The sequence below is a fragment of the Egretta garzetta genome, unplaced genomic scaffold (genome assembly GCF_000687185.1).
Source record: "Egretta garzetta isolate BGI_Z169 unplaced genomic scaffold, ASM68718v1 scaffold229, whole genome shotgun sequence".
NCBI lineage: Eukaryota > Metazoa > Chordata > Aves > Pelecaniformes > Ardeidae > Egretta > Egretta garzetta.
Window position 1 is genome coordinate 1,092,088 of NW_009270000.1, and position 13,325 is coordinate 1,105,412.

The window sequence follows — 13,325 nt, forward strand, 5'->3', positions numbered from 1 at the left end:
GAGAGGACACCCAGAATGAGTTGTTCCATCACCTTTCTGGGGATGGAGGTGAGACTAACCAGCTTGTAGTTCCCTGGGTCCTCCTTCTTGCCCTTTTGGAAGACTGGAGTGACATTGGCTATCCTCCAGTCCTCAGGCACCTCTCCTGTTCTCCAGGACCTTTTGTAGATGACAGAGAGTGGCTCAGCAATGACGTCTGCCAGTTCCTTCAGCACTCACGGGTGCATTCCATCGGGGCCCACGGATTTGTGGATGTCCAGTTTACTTAAAAGATCCCTAACCTGATCCACCCACCTCAACCAAGGGAAGGTCATCCTTTCTCCAAGCTTGCTTGCTTACCTTCAAGGACTGGGGAGCCTGAGGGCCAGCCTTGGCAGTGAAGACTGAAGCAAAGAAGGCATTCAGTAGCTCTGCCTTCTCTGTATCTTCTGTCACCAGGGCACCCGTTTCATTCAGCAATGGTCCCACATCTCCCCTAGTCTTCCATTTGCTGCTGATATACTTGAAGAAGCCCTTCTTGTTATCCTTGATATCCTTTGCCAGACTTAGTTCCAGGTGAACCTTGGCCTTTCTAGTTGCTTCCCTGCATGCTCTGGCAGCATTCCTGTATGCCTCCCAAGTGGCCTGACCCTCTTTCCACATTCCATAGAGCTTTCTCTTTTCTTTGAGTTTTACTAGAAGCTCCTTGTTCATCCATGCAGGCCTCCTGCCTCGTTTACTTGATTTCCTACTCACGGGGATGCACCAATCCTGAGCATGGAGGAAGAGCTGCTCATATCAGCCAGATCTCTTGGACTCCCATTACCTTCCAGAGCCTTAGCCCATGAAATTCTTCCAAGTTGGTCCCTGAAGAGGCCAAAGTTAGCTCTCCTGAAGTCCTATGTTGCAGTCCTACTTGTTGTTCTGCTTCCACCACGCAGAATCTGGAACTCCACCATCTCATGGTCACTGCAGCCAAGACTGCCCTCTACCTTCACATCCTCAACCAGTTCTTCTTTATTTGTCAGCACAAGGTCCAGTAACGCTCCACTTCTTGTTGGCTCCTTGTCGTGGTTTAACCCGGCTGGCAACTAAGATAAAGACAGTTTAATAAGAGAAAATAATAATAATAGTAATAATGAGAATGATAACAGAATATACAGAATATACAAAACGAATGAGGCACAAGGCAATTGCTCACCACCCGCCGACCGATGCCCAGCCCGTCCTGAGCTGCGAGCAGACCCCGAGCCGCGAGCAGTCCCCGAGCCGCGATCACTCTGCCCGCGACCGACCGACCGAACTAACCACCCCAAGCATGACGTTATATGGTATGGAATAGCTCTTTGGTCAGTTTGGGTTAGCTGTCCTAGCTGTGCTGTACTCCCAGCTTGTTATGCACCTGGCCGAGCAGGAGAAGCTCAAAAAGTCCTTGAGTAGTCTGAGCACTACTTGGCAACAGCTGAAAACATCAGTGTGTTATCAACATTCTTCTGGTACTAAATCCAAAACACAGCACTATGCTAGCTACTATGAAGAAAATTAACTCTATCCCAGCTGAAACCAGGACACTCCTCCACCACCTGGGTCTTAATTTCTGTAAATTCAGACCAGTGACTACAGACAGTGCCACACTATTGAGTACTTAACTTTTTCCTCTAACTTTTAGCAACAAAGTAGTAGTATTTTCTGTTAACAGCGCCCCGAAATACAGATAAAACAGATATTTTCCAACTAGTATGGAAAATTAAAATTTATGGAATTTTGATTCCAAGCTTCTAGATATATTGGTTATCTTGCACACAATGCTCTTTTGCCAATTTGTATTTGTATCCAAAACTAACAGTAACTGTACTTACTCTATATCTAGTACCATGGATGGATTAGACTGGTCCTTGTCCTTTTCGTCATTGTAGAACAGTATCTTTTTACTGCTCACCACAACATACTGGGGAAAGAAAGGGCAAAACCCAGTTAAAATTGCATTTTAAAAAGCAACGTTTATCCTATTGTACTCCCATATGCATATAAAAAGTCTAAGTAAATTAAGGTTCTTCAACTAGTTTCAGAAGATATTTAAATCATCACACAGGCAGCTATACTACTGACAGCTGTGCAATGCTACAAGCTACAGTGATTGCATATTGTCATTGGAGCACCCCAAAACGCTTGTGATGACTCTGGAAGTCTATCTGTACACAAACTCACAAATTTCAGTTGCTACTGGCCTGTCACTATGAAAATTACTGTATCACTGAGATTCTGAGTGCAGAATCTATCACTTACTCGTGACGTTGTAAACAATTTCTCTAGTTCTAGAGACCTGCAGGACTCACTGGTACTTTGCACCACGCTACTGGTAGGCTAAAAGAGATTCTCACAGCTGCAGCTATTTCCTACACTAACAATTTAATGGACTGGTAAGAGCAAAAGCAAAAATGAATCAGCAGAAACAGAGGTCTGGTTTACATTCCAAATCTAGGAATACACTGAGAGAGAAGCAGAAAGGTTTGCAGAGGAGGAGAAAAGAAATTACATTCTTTTGCTACGTGTCACTTTAAAGGTCAAACCACACAGTTTTTTTTCCAGAGTGGTAAAGATGTTACAGAACAAAAACATTTGGTAATGTGTTCATTAGTTCTTTCCCTGAGTGTTTTAGAAGTTCTTGCTCAAAATCTGCATATTAATATATTATACCTATCCCATGCCACTGAAAAAGTAGTGTACTCCAGAATGCATGGGATTCTGGGGAATAAGCAAGAGCTAATGGGAAGGCACTCTGAGTTTTAGAGCAGGAGTGGACTGCAGGCCCCATTTCCAAGAGAATTCCCAAATGCTGAATATGCCTGCAGTGTCCACTCTCCCACCTCAAAAAGGCCAAGGATGTTGTCCTCAACCTCAAGTACACAGATACCCTTCCAGTGCTGCTCACAATCACACAGAATTATAAACATTTGTTCATGTGACAGGACAAACAAAGCAAGTTACTCAGAAAAAAAGTTTTGTAACCCACAGGCCAGTTAAGATCAAACACCTCTAACCTAAGCACTTCCCAGTGAGTTCAAGCCTATAGAATTCACTGCCTTTTGCTGTTCACTGGGAGCTGCCAGTCCAATGTCTTTGCTAGAATTGTCCATAAGCATAAGCCAAGTGGCAGCTGTCGCAGTTCCCTCCCCTGCAGTTTCAGATGTTTTAGAAAAAAATGTACGAGGTACTAAAGAGGATTAACAAGAGGTAGCCTGACTGCTCTGTCTATATTGAGCTCCAGAGTATACTGAGCTCAGGTATAATACAACCCAGAAGCAGGGGAAAGGACAGAAAAGCAAGCAAGTGAATACATGAACAGTTCATCTTGAATTCCAATTACTGGTAGGTAATTGAATGGGTTTCTGCACAATGCAGATACTGACAATTGAAGTAAATGGTGTTTACTCCTCCTACAAGAGGAGGTTGAACCTCCTCATTACACAGGACTTTAAGTCTGACCTCAAAACCTGAATATGAAAGTTACCGAAACAAGTTTATAAAATACTGCTTTAAAAATGTGTTGCACAAGCTGCGTGCTACAGTTCTACAACTCAATTATTGACATGCATCTGAAAAAGCCACAAAGGGTGTTCTTCCCCCTGACTGAAAAGGCTTTCAGCCCCTCAGTCAGGACTCTTTAATAGAAAGCCTGATCAACTTGAATAGGTACTAAGTTGTAATGGTGTGAGCCTCTTGTGATTTTCCCCACTGAAGAAAGAGTCTGTGATCGAATTCCTTTGATCTACTTCAACAGAAAGCTAATGCCTTCTTTGTCTTTGATGTATGCACCTCTGCCTTTCACAGACAAGAGCAAGGCCTTAAGATGACTACTATAACAAATGCAAATTCTGACTGCAATGGAATTCATTTATCGCACTGTATACAGGTCTTGGTGAAAGAACAGTTTAACCTCACAAAAGAAAAGTTACATACAACAGCCTTGATATCCTGTTGTGAACATACAAAAAAAAAAATCCTCTGACAGTAATTCTGTTCTACAGTGGTTTTTGAAGGATATTTTTATCATCTCCACTTGGGATGAGGTGATGCTCCAGATAAAAATATAGCTAACCCATTTTAGTGTTAGCTTGAGGTATAACTCAACTGTTTTTCCTCAAATGAGTTTTCCACACTCACCCCTTTCTAACTTAAGCTAAATGACCCAGAGGGCATGGGGCAAAGACATCAGTGCTACTGGCATTTGAGTCAGAAATGCAGCAGCTCAAGTTGTAACAACTCAGGTATGATCCAATTGCACTGCTAATGCAAATTTGCTTTCCCTTTAATTTAAATTAATCTGGGCATGCCTATATTTGAGGTTGCATACTTCCCACCAACCCCAAAGCTGAAAGTGCCAGAGAATTTGGAACAGAAGCACCTGAGGAGGCTGACTACAAGCCACCTTGTTTCAGATGCAGCATAGTTCAGCCAAATCTGTAGCTCAAATTCCTTCGAAGTGCAAGAACTATTATTCAAACTGGGAAAGTATGAATGGAGTAACAGCCTAAAATATCTTGAGGGAACTAAGCATGCCTGTACTGGGCATGCCTAAAGAAGCTCAGATACAGTCTTTCACTGGAGAAGCTGCATTTATCAGAAGTTTAAGATTTTAAACATCATAGGATGCAAGAATAATTTCCATTTCTAGAAGACAACCAGAAAAGGCTGCTGGAGGTGTTCTGACAGGAAAACGATGCAGTATTTTAGACAATCCAGTGCAGAATAAAGCTACATCACTTGTGCCTAGGCACATTCACTTCATTCATTGACACTGCCAAAAGCCTGACAGCAACCTGGAGAATCAATTCTGCAACAACAGGGTTCAGGCAGCCTTAGCTATCAAGCAGAACAAGTTGTGGAATAGATTTACAAATTGGTGTGTTTTCTGAGACACCTAAAGAACATTCAAACACCATCGGTGTTTGACTCAGTTATGACACCAAGAACATTCTTCACCTTGCCCTGTAGATTTCCTGCAGTTCGGGTAATAGGGAGACCAAGTGAAATGCAAAGAGACCAGAAAACAACTGAAAATTATTTGAGGTACCTGTAGCAAACCCAGGTTCCAAACTGCAGTAAGCAACCATTTTCAATACAGCACTTGTTCGCGTTCCCTCTCACCTGACAGTCTAGGAGAATACTCTAAGCAGCCTCTAGTTGAAATAGGGCAGAGCTTAACACTCACTCTCTTCAGGCTAGAATAGGTAGTGGTTTTAACTTACAGACACATCACCAAGAAGGTCTGATATTGATGTAAAAATAAAAACACTTGGATTGTATAAAGAAGGTCATGTTAGCCAACTGGAAAACAGAGTACTTCAAACGAGTAGTTCAGCAGCTAAAGGCCCAATACAAACACTTCAGTGCTTCTTTGACAGGAATTAAATCCTTCTCCTTTAAATTCTGTAGGAACCACTTCTAACACTTGTAGAATGTGAACGTAAACAGGAGCATCTGAGAAGGATCTTTCAACAGGAATCAGAAAGTTATGTTGAAAGTGTCATGAATAAACCAAATAATTTCCAATACTGGTCTTCAAATGTAAGTAGGGAGATGCAAGGAAACTATTTCATACAAATTACTTGCAAAATTTACAAAATTCTAGTGACCGTGTTTACTTTTGCAATTTGTTAGGATGTTCAAAGACGGGAACTGGAAAGCCAGAACATATAATCAGAAACTGGTTCTAAGCTTCTAGGCATCCCAATTTGAACATCAGAAGTTTCAAAGAACCAGATCATAACCTCTACAGAGGCAAAACAATACTACTGTTCAGAGTGGGAATTCCACCGCAGAGGTCCAGTTTCTGAGAGTAAACAAGTTCTTTTCAAGAGAGACTGACCATTTTAAAAGGGAAATGGAAATCTCCTTGGAAATCATGTGTGGCAAGTTATAGTGTGATGCACTCTTCCATGGCCTTCAGAACACGTGGTATTCCCTACTCTCTGCTGTCAAGTTGTACAAAGAGCTTATTTTTCAGTAAAAGGATTATAAAAAGCTTACTCAAAAGAGAAATGGGATTTTTAATGATTCCAAGATGTAAAGCATTTCCTCACCCGCCTGTCGTAAATTTGCCCAATGTTGTTACTACAGATTTCATACTGAACTTGAATTTTCTTACTGGATTTTTTTCTCTTCAATAAAGCAATGTATACACACTAAATTACTCTAATTATTTTGTTTGTTTCTTAAATGTGAGCTGTAAAACAAATTAACCATATGCCTAAAATACAAGGGAGTCGAGGAAGAAAAAAAAAATTATTCTATTTGTACCTGTTTCTTCCAGCCATGCCGCTTTATATTTCCTTTGTTTGGTATTGAAAGCCAGCCTTCAAGTCTTGATTCTGGTTTAAAAAACAATGCATATTAAATAATTTTATAAATTTATAACAATAAAGCAGAATAGCACAAAAGCAGACTATTACTAGAAAGGAAGATGTACTACATGCAGTAATAGTCAATTACCTATTCAGCAAAGCAGAATAAAAAGCACAGCTAAATAAAATGAAGATATAAGCATTTACTTCATGCTTCATCACAAGCTAACACTTGATGATACAGTTACTGCAAAGTAAAGTGAAGCTCTTTTCCTTGATGCCAACATCTAACACTATGTAAATAGTTTGCAAAGAGCCAGGCAGGAAAGACTTTGCTTTGAAAATGTGTTACAGCTTAAAGAGAGGATGATTAAGAGATTTTCAAAATAAACATAATTTCACATTCAGAAGGCGTTTTCCAAGGGAAACAAAAAAAGGAGAGCGCACAAGAGCAAGCAAAGCTACACAGGTGTCCCATTACTCACAGAAGATAAGCATAGGAGATAAATAAATAAGGAATGCAGGAAGAATCAACTAGATATAAAGAATAAGAGACAAGCATTTTATTCAAATTTTCAGTGGACAGTTTTTCAGAGAGTAGTGTAATAATGTATTTTCCTACCACAAAACTACTGAAATAATTTAACAATGATACAAAAAAGCAAGAAAATTAGCATTCTGCCTAATGTGAAACATAGATTTTAAAAAACCCTCCAGCTAACTGATACTAGTTTTTGATAGATATTTTTTAAATGATGAAGCCAGGTAATAGCAGTGAGAAGATACTGTGATTCCATTAATCTGAAATGACATGGGATAAAGTCTCACGATTTTGTAAATGTGATGTATGGTGTATGAAGTAATGGTGTAATGTATGTAAGTGAAGTAACCAAAATTTCACTCCATAATTATAAATTTATTTCACAATTGAGAAAAATTTTGTAAATTTTAGATTATCATAAAAATGTGATTTGTAAAACAAGTGTCAGAGTACAGAAAAATAACCTATAGGTAATGTATGCATTCTTTACAATAAACTTAACTGGAAGCACTAAAAACTTCAAAAACGTTGTTAAAATATGCTGAAACATTCTCCACAAATATTTATGTAAGAAGGAGCTACTGGTCCCTTTTATCCTTCAGGGATAACCCTCTGTGAGGTATAGCCCACAAAGCTCTGAAAATGTATCCAAATATATAAAAGATACTGTCAAAACACTTTGTTATGTAAAATTACAATGAGACTGACAGCCTAGCCATCTACAAGTCATTAAAATGAGGCATTAAAAAAAAAAACCCTTCCTGCATTAGCCTTACAGCATATAATATTTAGAAATGGACTACACTTAAAAATATAGTTTCCTAACATTTCTCCACACGGAATAACAACAAAATACTGGGGGACCACTGAACTATTGACATTCTGATTGGAAGAAAGGCATGTTAGCAGAACTCATTCCAGTAGAAACCTTCCTAGAAAAATGAAAGACATTTGTATTTCCCTGCCTCTCATATCTGCGTAAGAATTGCAGGGGGTGGGGGTTGCCCCCACAAACCCCTCCCCAATTCTTGATATTCAGTAACTTTGGGAAAGGAAACTTATTTCCTTTATGTCTGCAGGCATCACAGATAATGCTTACCCTATTTGAATACTTTGATTAATTTTTATATCAAGAGAAGATTCTTCCCTTTCTAAAAATTTTAGAAATATCCTAAAATTCAAGTCCTCCATTGCAAAATAAAGTGATTAACTGCTAATAAAGAACACAGTATGGATGACTGTGGTACAAGAGGACTACAGTACAGATGACTGTGTGATCTGAAAGGAATAAATATGCATCTGTGGAAATTGTGGCATATGAAAATCTGGAAAGATCAAATAATGATCAATTTTAAAAGATGCACCAGGTACTATGCTGCTTATAGGGCAGTTTTTCTAAGCTCACTTTATTTCAGCATGTTCTTAAACAAATTTCAAAGGAAGTAGAAAGAGGATGAGCTATTACAAATGAATCAGTTGACATTCTTTACTGTCTACTACAAATCTATTTTAGTGAGCAAATTCTATTTGCATGAGAGATGATTTCTGAGCTGTGAATAATGTCTTGCAGTTGAAAACAGTTTCTGAACGTACTCCTTTTCAGCAAACCTCACATTTGTCTGGAACCAAATGTACTCTTGAAAGGGTAGATGAGCCCTTTCATTCCAACCTTGCCACAAACGTTTGTCTCAAGTAATATTTATAGCGCATTTTAATTTCCTTTGACAGAGTTAGCTAGCACAACTGCAAATGCTCATCTGGCCACTTCACAAATATTTGATCCAGAAGAATAGTATTTATGAGTGTTCTGATTAAGTAATTAAGAAAATATGGGCTATCTAGACTATGAAAAAGAATCTTCCATTCCTGTCTTTAAAAACAGGCTCAAAACTATTGCCTGACAACTTCCCTATATTTTGGAAAGAATCCTGGAATTGATACTTCATATTTCCAATCCAGAAAATCCAGGATAGACCTCAAAAATATCTAATGGCTAGCTGGACCTGAATAGAATATGAAGAAAGAATTCCATGAAGGCTACAGATCTTATAATTATCTCTGAATATACATTAAAGTGTGGATTTGCATTCTAAACATCTTCATGGTTAGTATTCATATTGCCAGGATTCACTGTGATTCAGTATGATAAATGTGAGTTCTAACAGTAAGTCTTCAATAAAATGACGTAAGACAACCATGACTGTACTGATTTATGAGACTTTTTGTTGTTTTGGAGCTAAGTAATACAGGCGCCTTCATGAGCAGTAGAGCATCTCTTTCCAATGATCAAGAATTCCTACTCCTCAGACTCTCCCATAGTAACCAAAAACCTGGAGATACTACCTTGGTAATTGTTTCCAGTCCACCCTTCACATTTGATTCTTTCCTTCCTCAGACTGTCTTACTATAATTTCATGTGGATCTCACCAAGGATTGCTGGCTGGATCTTGCTTTGAGGTTTATTCAGGTGGCGGCTACTTGCAGGTATTTCAGAAAGTCATATCTCTGTCCCATATTCCAAAAAAACTGTTGGCTTAAACAGTCCAGGTTTCTTATTCCATCCTATCTTTGTGTAAAACATGATTTATAACACACGCTGTAAAATATTATGTGCTGCAGTTAAATGTGGAGGACAGCTCAATTATCTTGCCAATCAGATGAAAGGAATTAATTCACAACAGGTTAAGTGCCCTATAATAATTGGGAAAAAAACCCTTAAGTTCCTCATTATATTTTGTCTTGACAAAGAAGAATTCTATTTACAGTCATGTAAGTATTAAGACTTCCTCAGTCCAACCAGGAGGAAGAGGCATTCCAAAGGCATCATTAAAAAGCAAATGTTTCAGCTGTTTCAGCAAGAACCCTATTAGCATCGGTGACATCAGCTGAGACATAAGTTGCTATGTGAATCAATAATCAGGAGCGAGAGTTACAAAACATGCCTAGAACTGAATAAAAGGAAAACCTTCCTCCAAGTCATGATCTTTCCCATCTGGTGAAGCAAAAGCCTGAGAATAGCCTAGACTGTGTAAACAAGCCAATCCCTACCTTGGGAGCAGTACAAGTTGCCCTGGGAGCTACCAGAACTTGAGGGGGTATTTAGCTCAACAACAGAGAGAAACCACCTCCAAGTAAGATGCAGATGTAAGGTGTGTTACTATGTGATTTCTCTGTATTTACCTCTAAACAGAGAAAGTTTTTCCTTACATTTTTCTGAGTATTAGAAATTCATTTTAGTGTTACCTTGAGTTTATACAAAGAGTGCAAAGCCTTCTGACCCCAAAATTTTATGGGATGCCTCTTCCTGTAAATTATGAATTCTACTCTTGCAGCCTCTCTGGTGGCTGGTAAGCTAAGCGCCCTGATTAGACAAGACACTAGTCCACAGCCTGGACTTCTCTGCCAAGCAGGAGGACAGCAAGAAATGCCCAACAGCCAGGGGTCTCTCTGGAATTCTGCCAACATTACTATCACACCGTTCCATGCCAAGTTTTTTTCCTCAATTAAAAGATGGGCACTCTCTCACCAGAATTGAGAATCATTCTTTTATACATGTTTACATTATTTTGTGTTTTCATTTTTTCCTCTGGTGAAGTTTTTACTGTGACAGGAAACTGAATAAATCATACTAGAATTACTTATTTACTAATTCTACTGTTTATTTGCCTTTAATATTTTTAAGGCATGTCTTTGCCTTAAGAACAGATGCATCAGCTAGAGAATCCTACTGACTACTCATCAGATCCACCTCTTAAATAAGATGCTACTCAAGATGCTCTGAAGGAACGTCTATGTCCGGCCTACAGAAGTTAAGGGAACTTAGCACACAGTTGAAGACAAACAACTTTATACAACTGAACTGTAGCAAATGAACTGCTGTGGTATGCCACCTTCTGTTTTAAAGACTAATTACTTGTTTGCAGAAAAATAACTATGCACTGGATAATTTCCTCTTTCTGGTGGCATGGGGTATTTCTACTTTGAAGACCGGCTTTTTTTTTTTCCCTCCTTGTCATGCTAGTGTACTCCTCTGCCCTCTACTTGGATCTCTGACAAACGTGTGAAATCTGACAATACTAATGTCACTTAATCTCTTTTAATTACCTAAATTGCTTCTTATTCAGATCCTGATCAACTCTGACCCTCACTCAAAAAAAAAAAACCAAACCACCAAACAAGCAGCATGCAGGGACATGACCTATAACTAGAAAAGTCCTAATAATAAGTATTACAGGTCCTACCTGTATGACACAGTAACACCAACAGCAAGCACAACTGTAGTAAAAATCAGAGGCATGTGTAGAGAAAAGGGCAAAAAAGATGACAAGAGAAATGAAAGGCTAGTAGAAAATAAATTGTTAGAGGGGTCATGAGTATAGAAGACGAGGACCACAAGAACTTCCAGTAATCATGATGTTCTAATTAACAACGGAAAAGTTACAGCTGACTTGAAAAGATCTTGCACATACTAAAACTTCTGCCCCAAAATTGAAGTGGCAGGTCATACAGCCAGAAGCCTGACTACACATCTCCAAAGGTAAAACTGAAAATAGCATACCTTAATAGCACAGAAAAAGAGAGCTTACTCCTACAGTCTCTCCAAGACCCAAGAGACAACAGGGTCATACTGACGTACTACTGCCCTTAAGAAGAAAACAGGGAAGGTGCCTGCGCCCAGATGGAGGCATTGCGTGTTTTGAATGTAATACGCAACAGCAATTATGCTGAAAATGGCTGAGAAGGAAAAGTGAAAAAGTTCAAAACTACCCTTTTATGTAGAATAAATCTAGTCTGTTTTCTTGTAGAAAATTTAAGCTCTCAATTTACAGGACTTCAGAAATTTTCAACATATATTACAAACAACAGTGTTCTTCATTTAGGAGACACTATCAAACATAAGGCTTGAGCCCAGATAATAATTTAAGGGGAGAAAAAAACCCACTTCAATAAGTAAAACCCCTCTGATTTCTTTTTTACCCCAGTTAAATGTATTTTAAAAAAAAAAAAAATTTAAAAAAAAAAAAAAAAAAAAAGAGTTCACTGAGAATTAGTATCAAAGAGAAAAACTCCTGAGAAGTACTGACAGTTCAGAAATACCAGCGGGAGTTCCTACCAGGTTACTGCCAGGAAAAAAAAAAAAAAATGTTCCTTCACCAGTCTAATAGCTCTAAGAATTCCCAATACTGAGTTTCAATGGAAGTTTGGCCCAGAAGATGTTTTCAGAAGTAAAATAGACATTTACTTTACAAAATGGCAATTGCCTGAGGGTTTTACAGATCAAACTTCAGAGTGCAAAAGGCTTCTTGTACAGAATGGAAGTTGTGAAGGAAAGACTATATCATGATCTGAATGAAAATCTATTCTAGAACAAATTCATTTAAATATTAACTAAAAATTAAAATCTAAAAATCACTAGGGGAAGACAGGACACAAAAATAGACACAGAAATTAGTAACTACATAAAAATATATGCTGTCTTGTAATCTACCTGGAATTTCAATCACTCTAAGACCCCTGGAAAAACTCTAGAATGTGGCAATCTGAGCAGCATGAAGTGCATTAACGGGAAAAGAGACACCTAAAATGGCTCTATTTACTTTTATCTGATTACTCATCCACTGAGATCTTAAAATACCCAAAATAGTATTCTATTTTTGTATGTTTGAATATATTTTTCTACAATAAAAATCAGACTGTAAATCTGTAAGACAAGCACATAAGACAAGCATTTATTTCATGATGAATTATAAAAATCACTTAACGATACAAAAAAATAAACCCAGAGCCAACATATGGAAATTGTTAAGCACAGCTTATTACCACTAAACTTTCCCCCCCCCCCCCCCCCCTTTAAAAAAAAAAAATACATGAAAGTACACTTTTCAAACATTAGGGAGGGGGAAGAGGGAACCACTAACCAATGTTAACGTGGGTCTCAAAATATAATGCCTGGAACTGACGCTACACGGAAATGGCTAGCTACACTGTATTATTTGTTCGTATTTTAATCTGCTAAATCAAGAGTACCATACAACCATAAATGCATCATGGAAATTCCTACAATTATTTTTCATATCACAAAGGTGCTACATGACATGTGAATGAGAACAGATGAGATCAAGGCAATTTTGCATTCAAGATATAAAATACAATCATGATGTTGTGGAAGTGCTGGCCCTGTATTCTGTTCACTCAACACTGCACATTGTATTCACTATATTCAAATAGCAGCACATGTAATAGATACTCTTTCCGTGGAAGTGGATAAAAATTATGCTAATGCAAAGCCATACAGTGGGAAGAGTGATGTGAGAAGAAATTAAGACTTAAATATAAGCAGCTAAGCTATGAAATAAAAACAAAGAAAAAAAGGGAGTGGTATGTGTTATAGAAAGAGACAGCTAGAAGATTTTAAAAGGTAGTAACTTGTTTGAAACAATACCTGCCAAAACTATGTGTAT

General features: G+C 38.3%; 1 protein-coding gene across 2 annotated transcripts in view; it reads right to left on the minus strand.

The window, feature by feature from the left end:
* ROCK1 (Rho associated coiled-coil containing protein kinase 1) overlaps positions 1–13,325 on the minus strand; it is a 92,568-nt gene that overhangs the window by 9,250 nt on the left and 69,993 nt on the right. Inside the window, exons 28-30 of one of the 2 annotated variants that reach the window (XM_035903000.1) lie at positions 6,280–6,350; positions 1,839–1,927; positions 1,035–1,070 (exon numbers count right to left, since the gene is read on the minus strand). In XM_035903000.1, the coding sequence (XP_035758893.1) occupies positions 1,055–1,070; positions 1,839–1,927; positions 6,280–6,350 (176 nt within the window). In that variant the 3' untranslated portion in view covers positions 1,035–1,054. Of the gene's footprint in view, positions 1–1,034; positions 1,071–1,838; positions 1,928–6,279; positions 6,351–13,325 lie in introns of those variants that run through there. The other variant, XM_009647641.2, reaches the window with a different exon arrangement.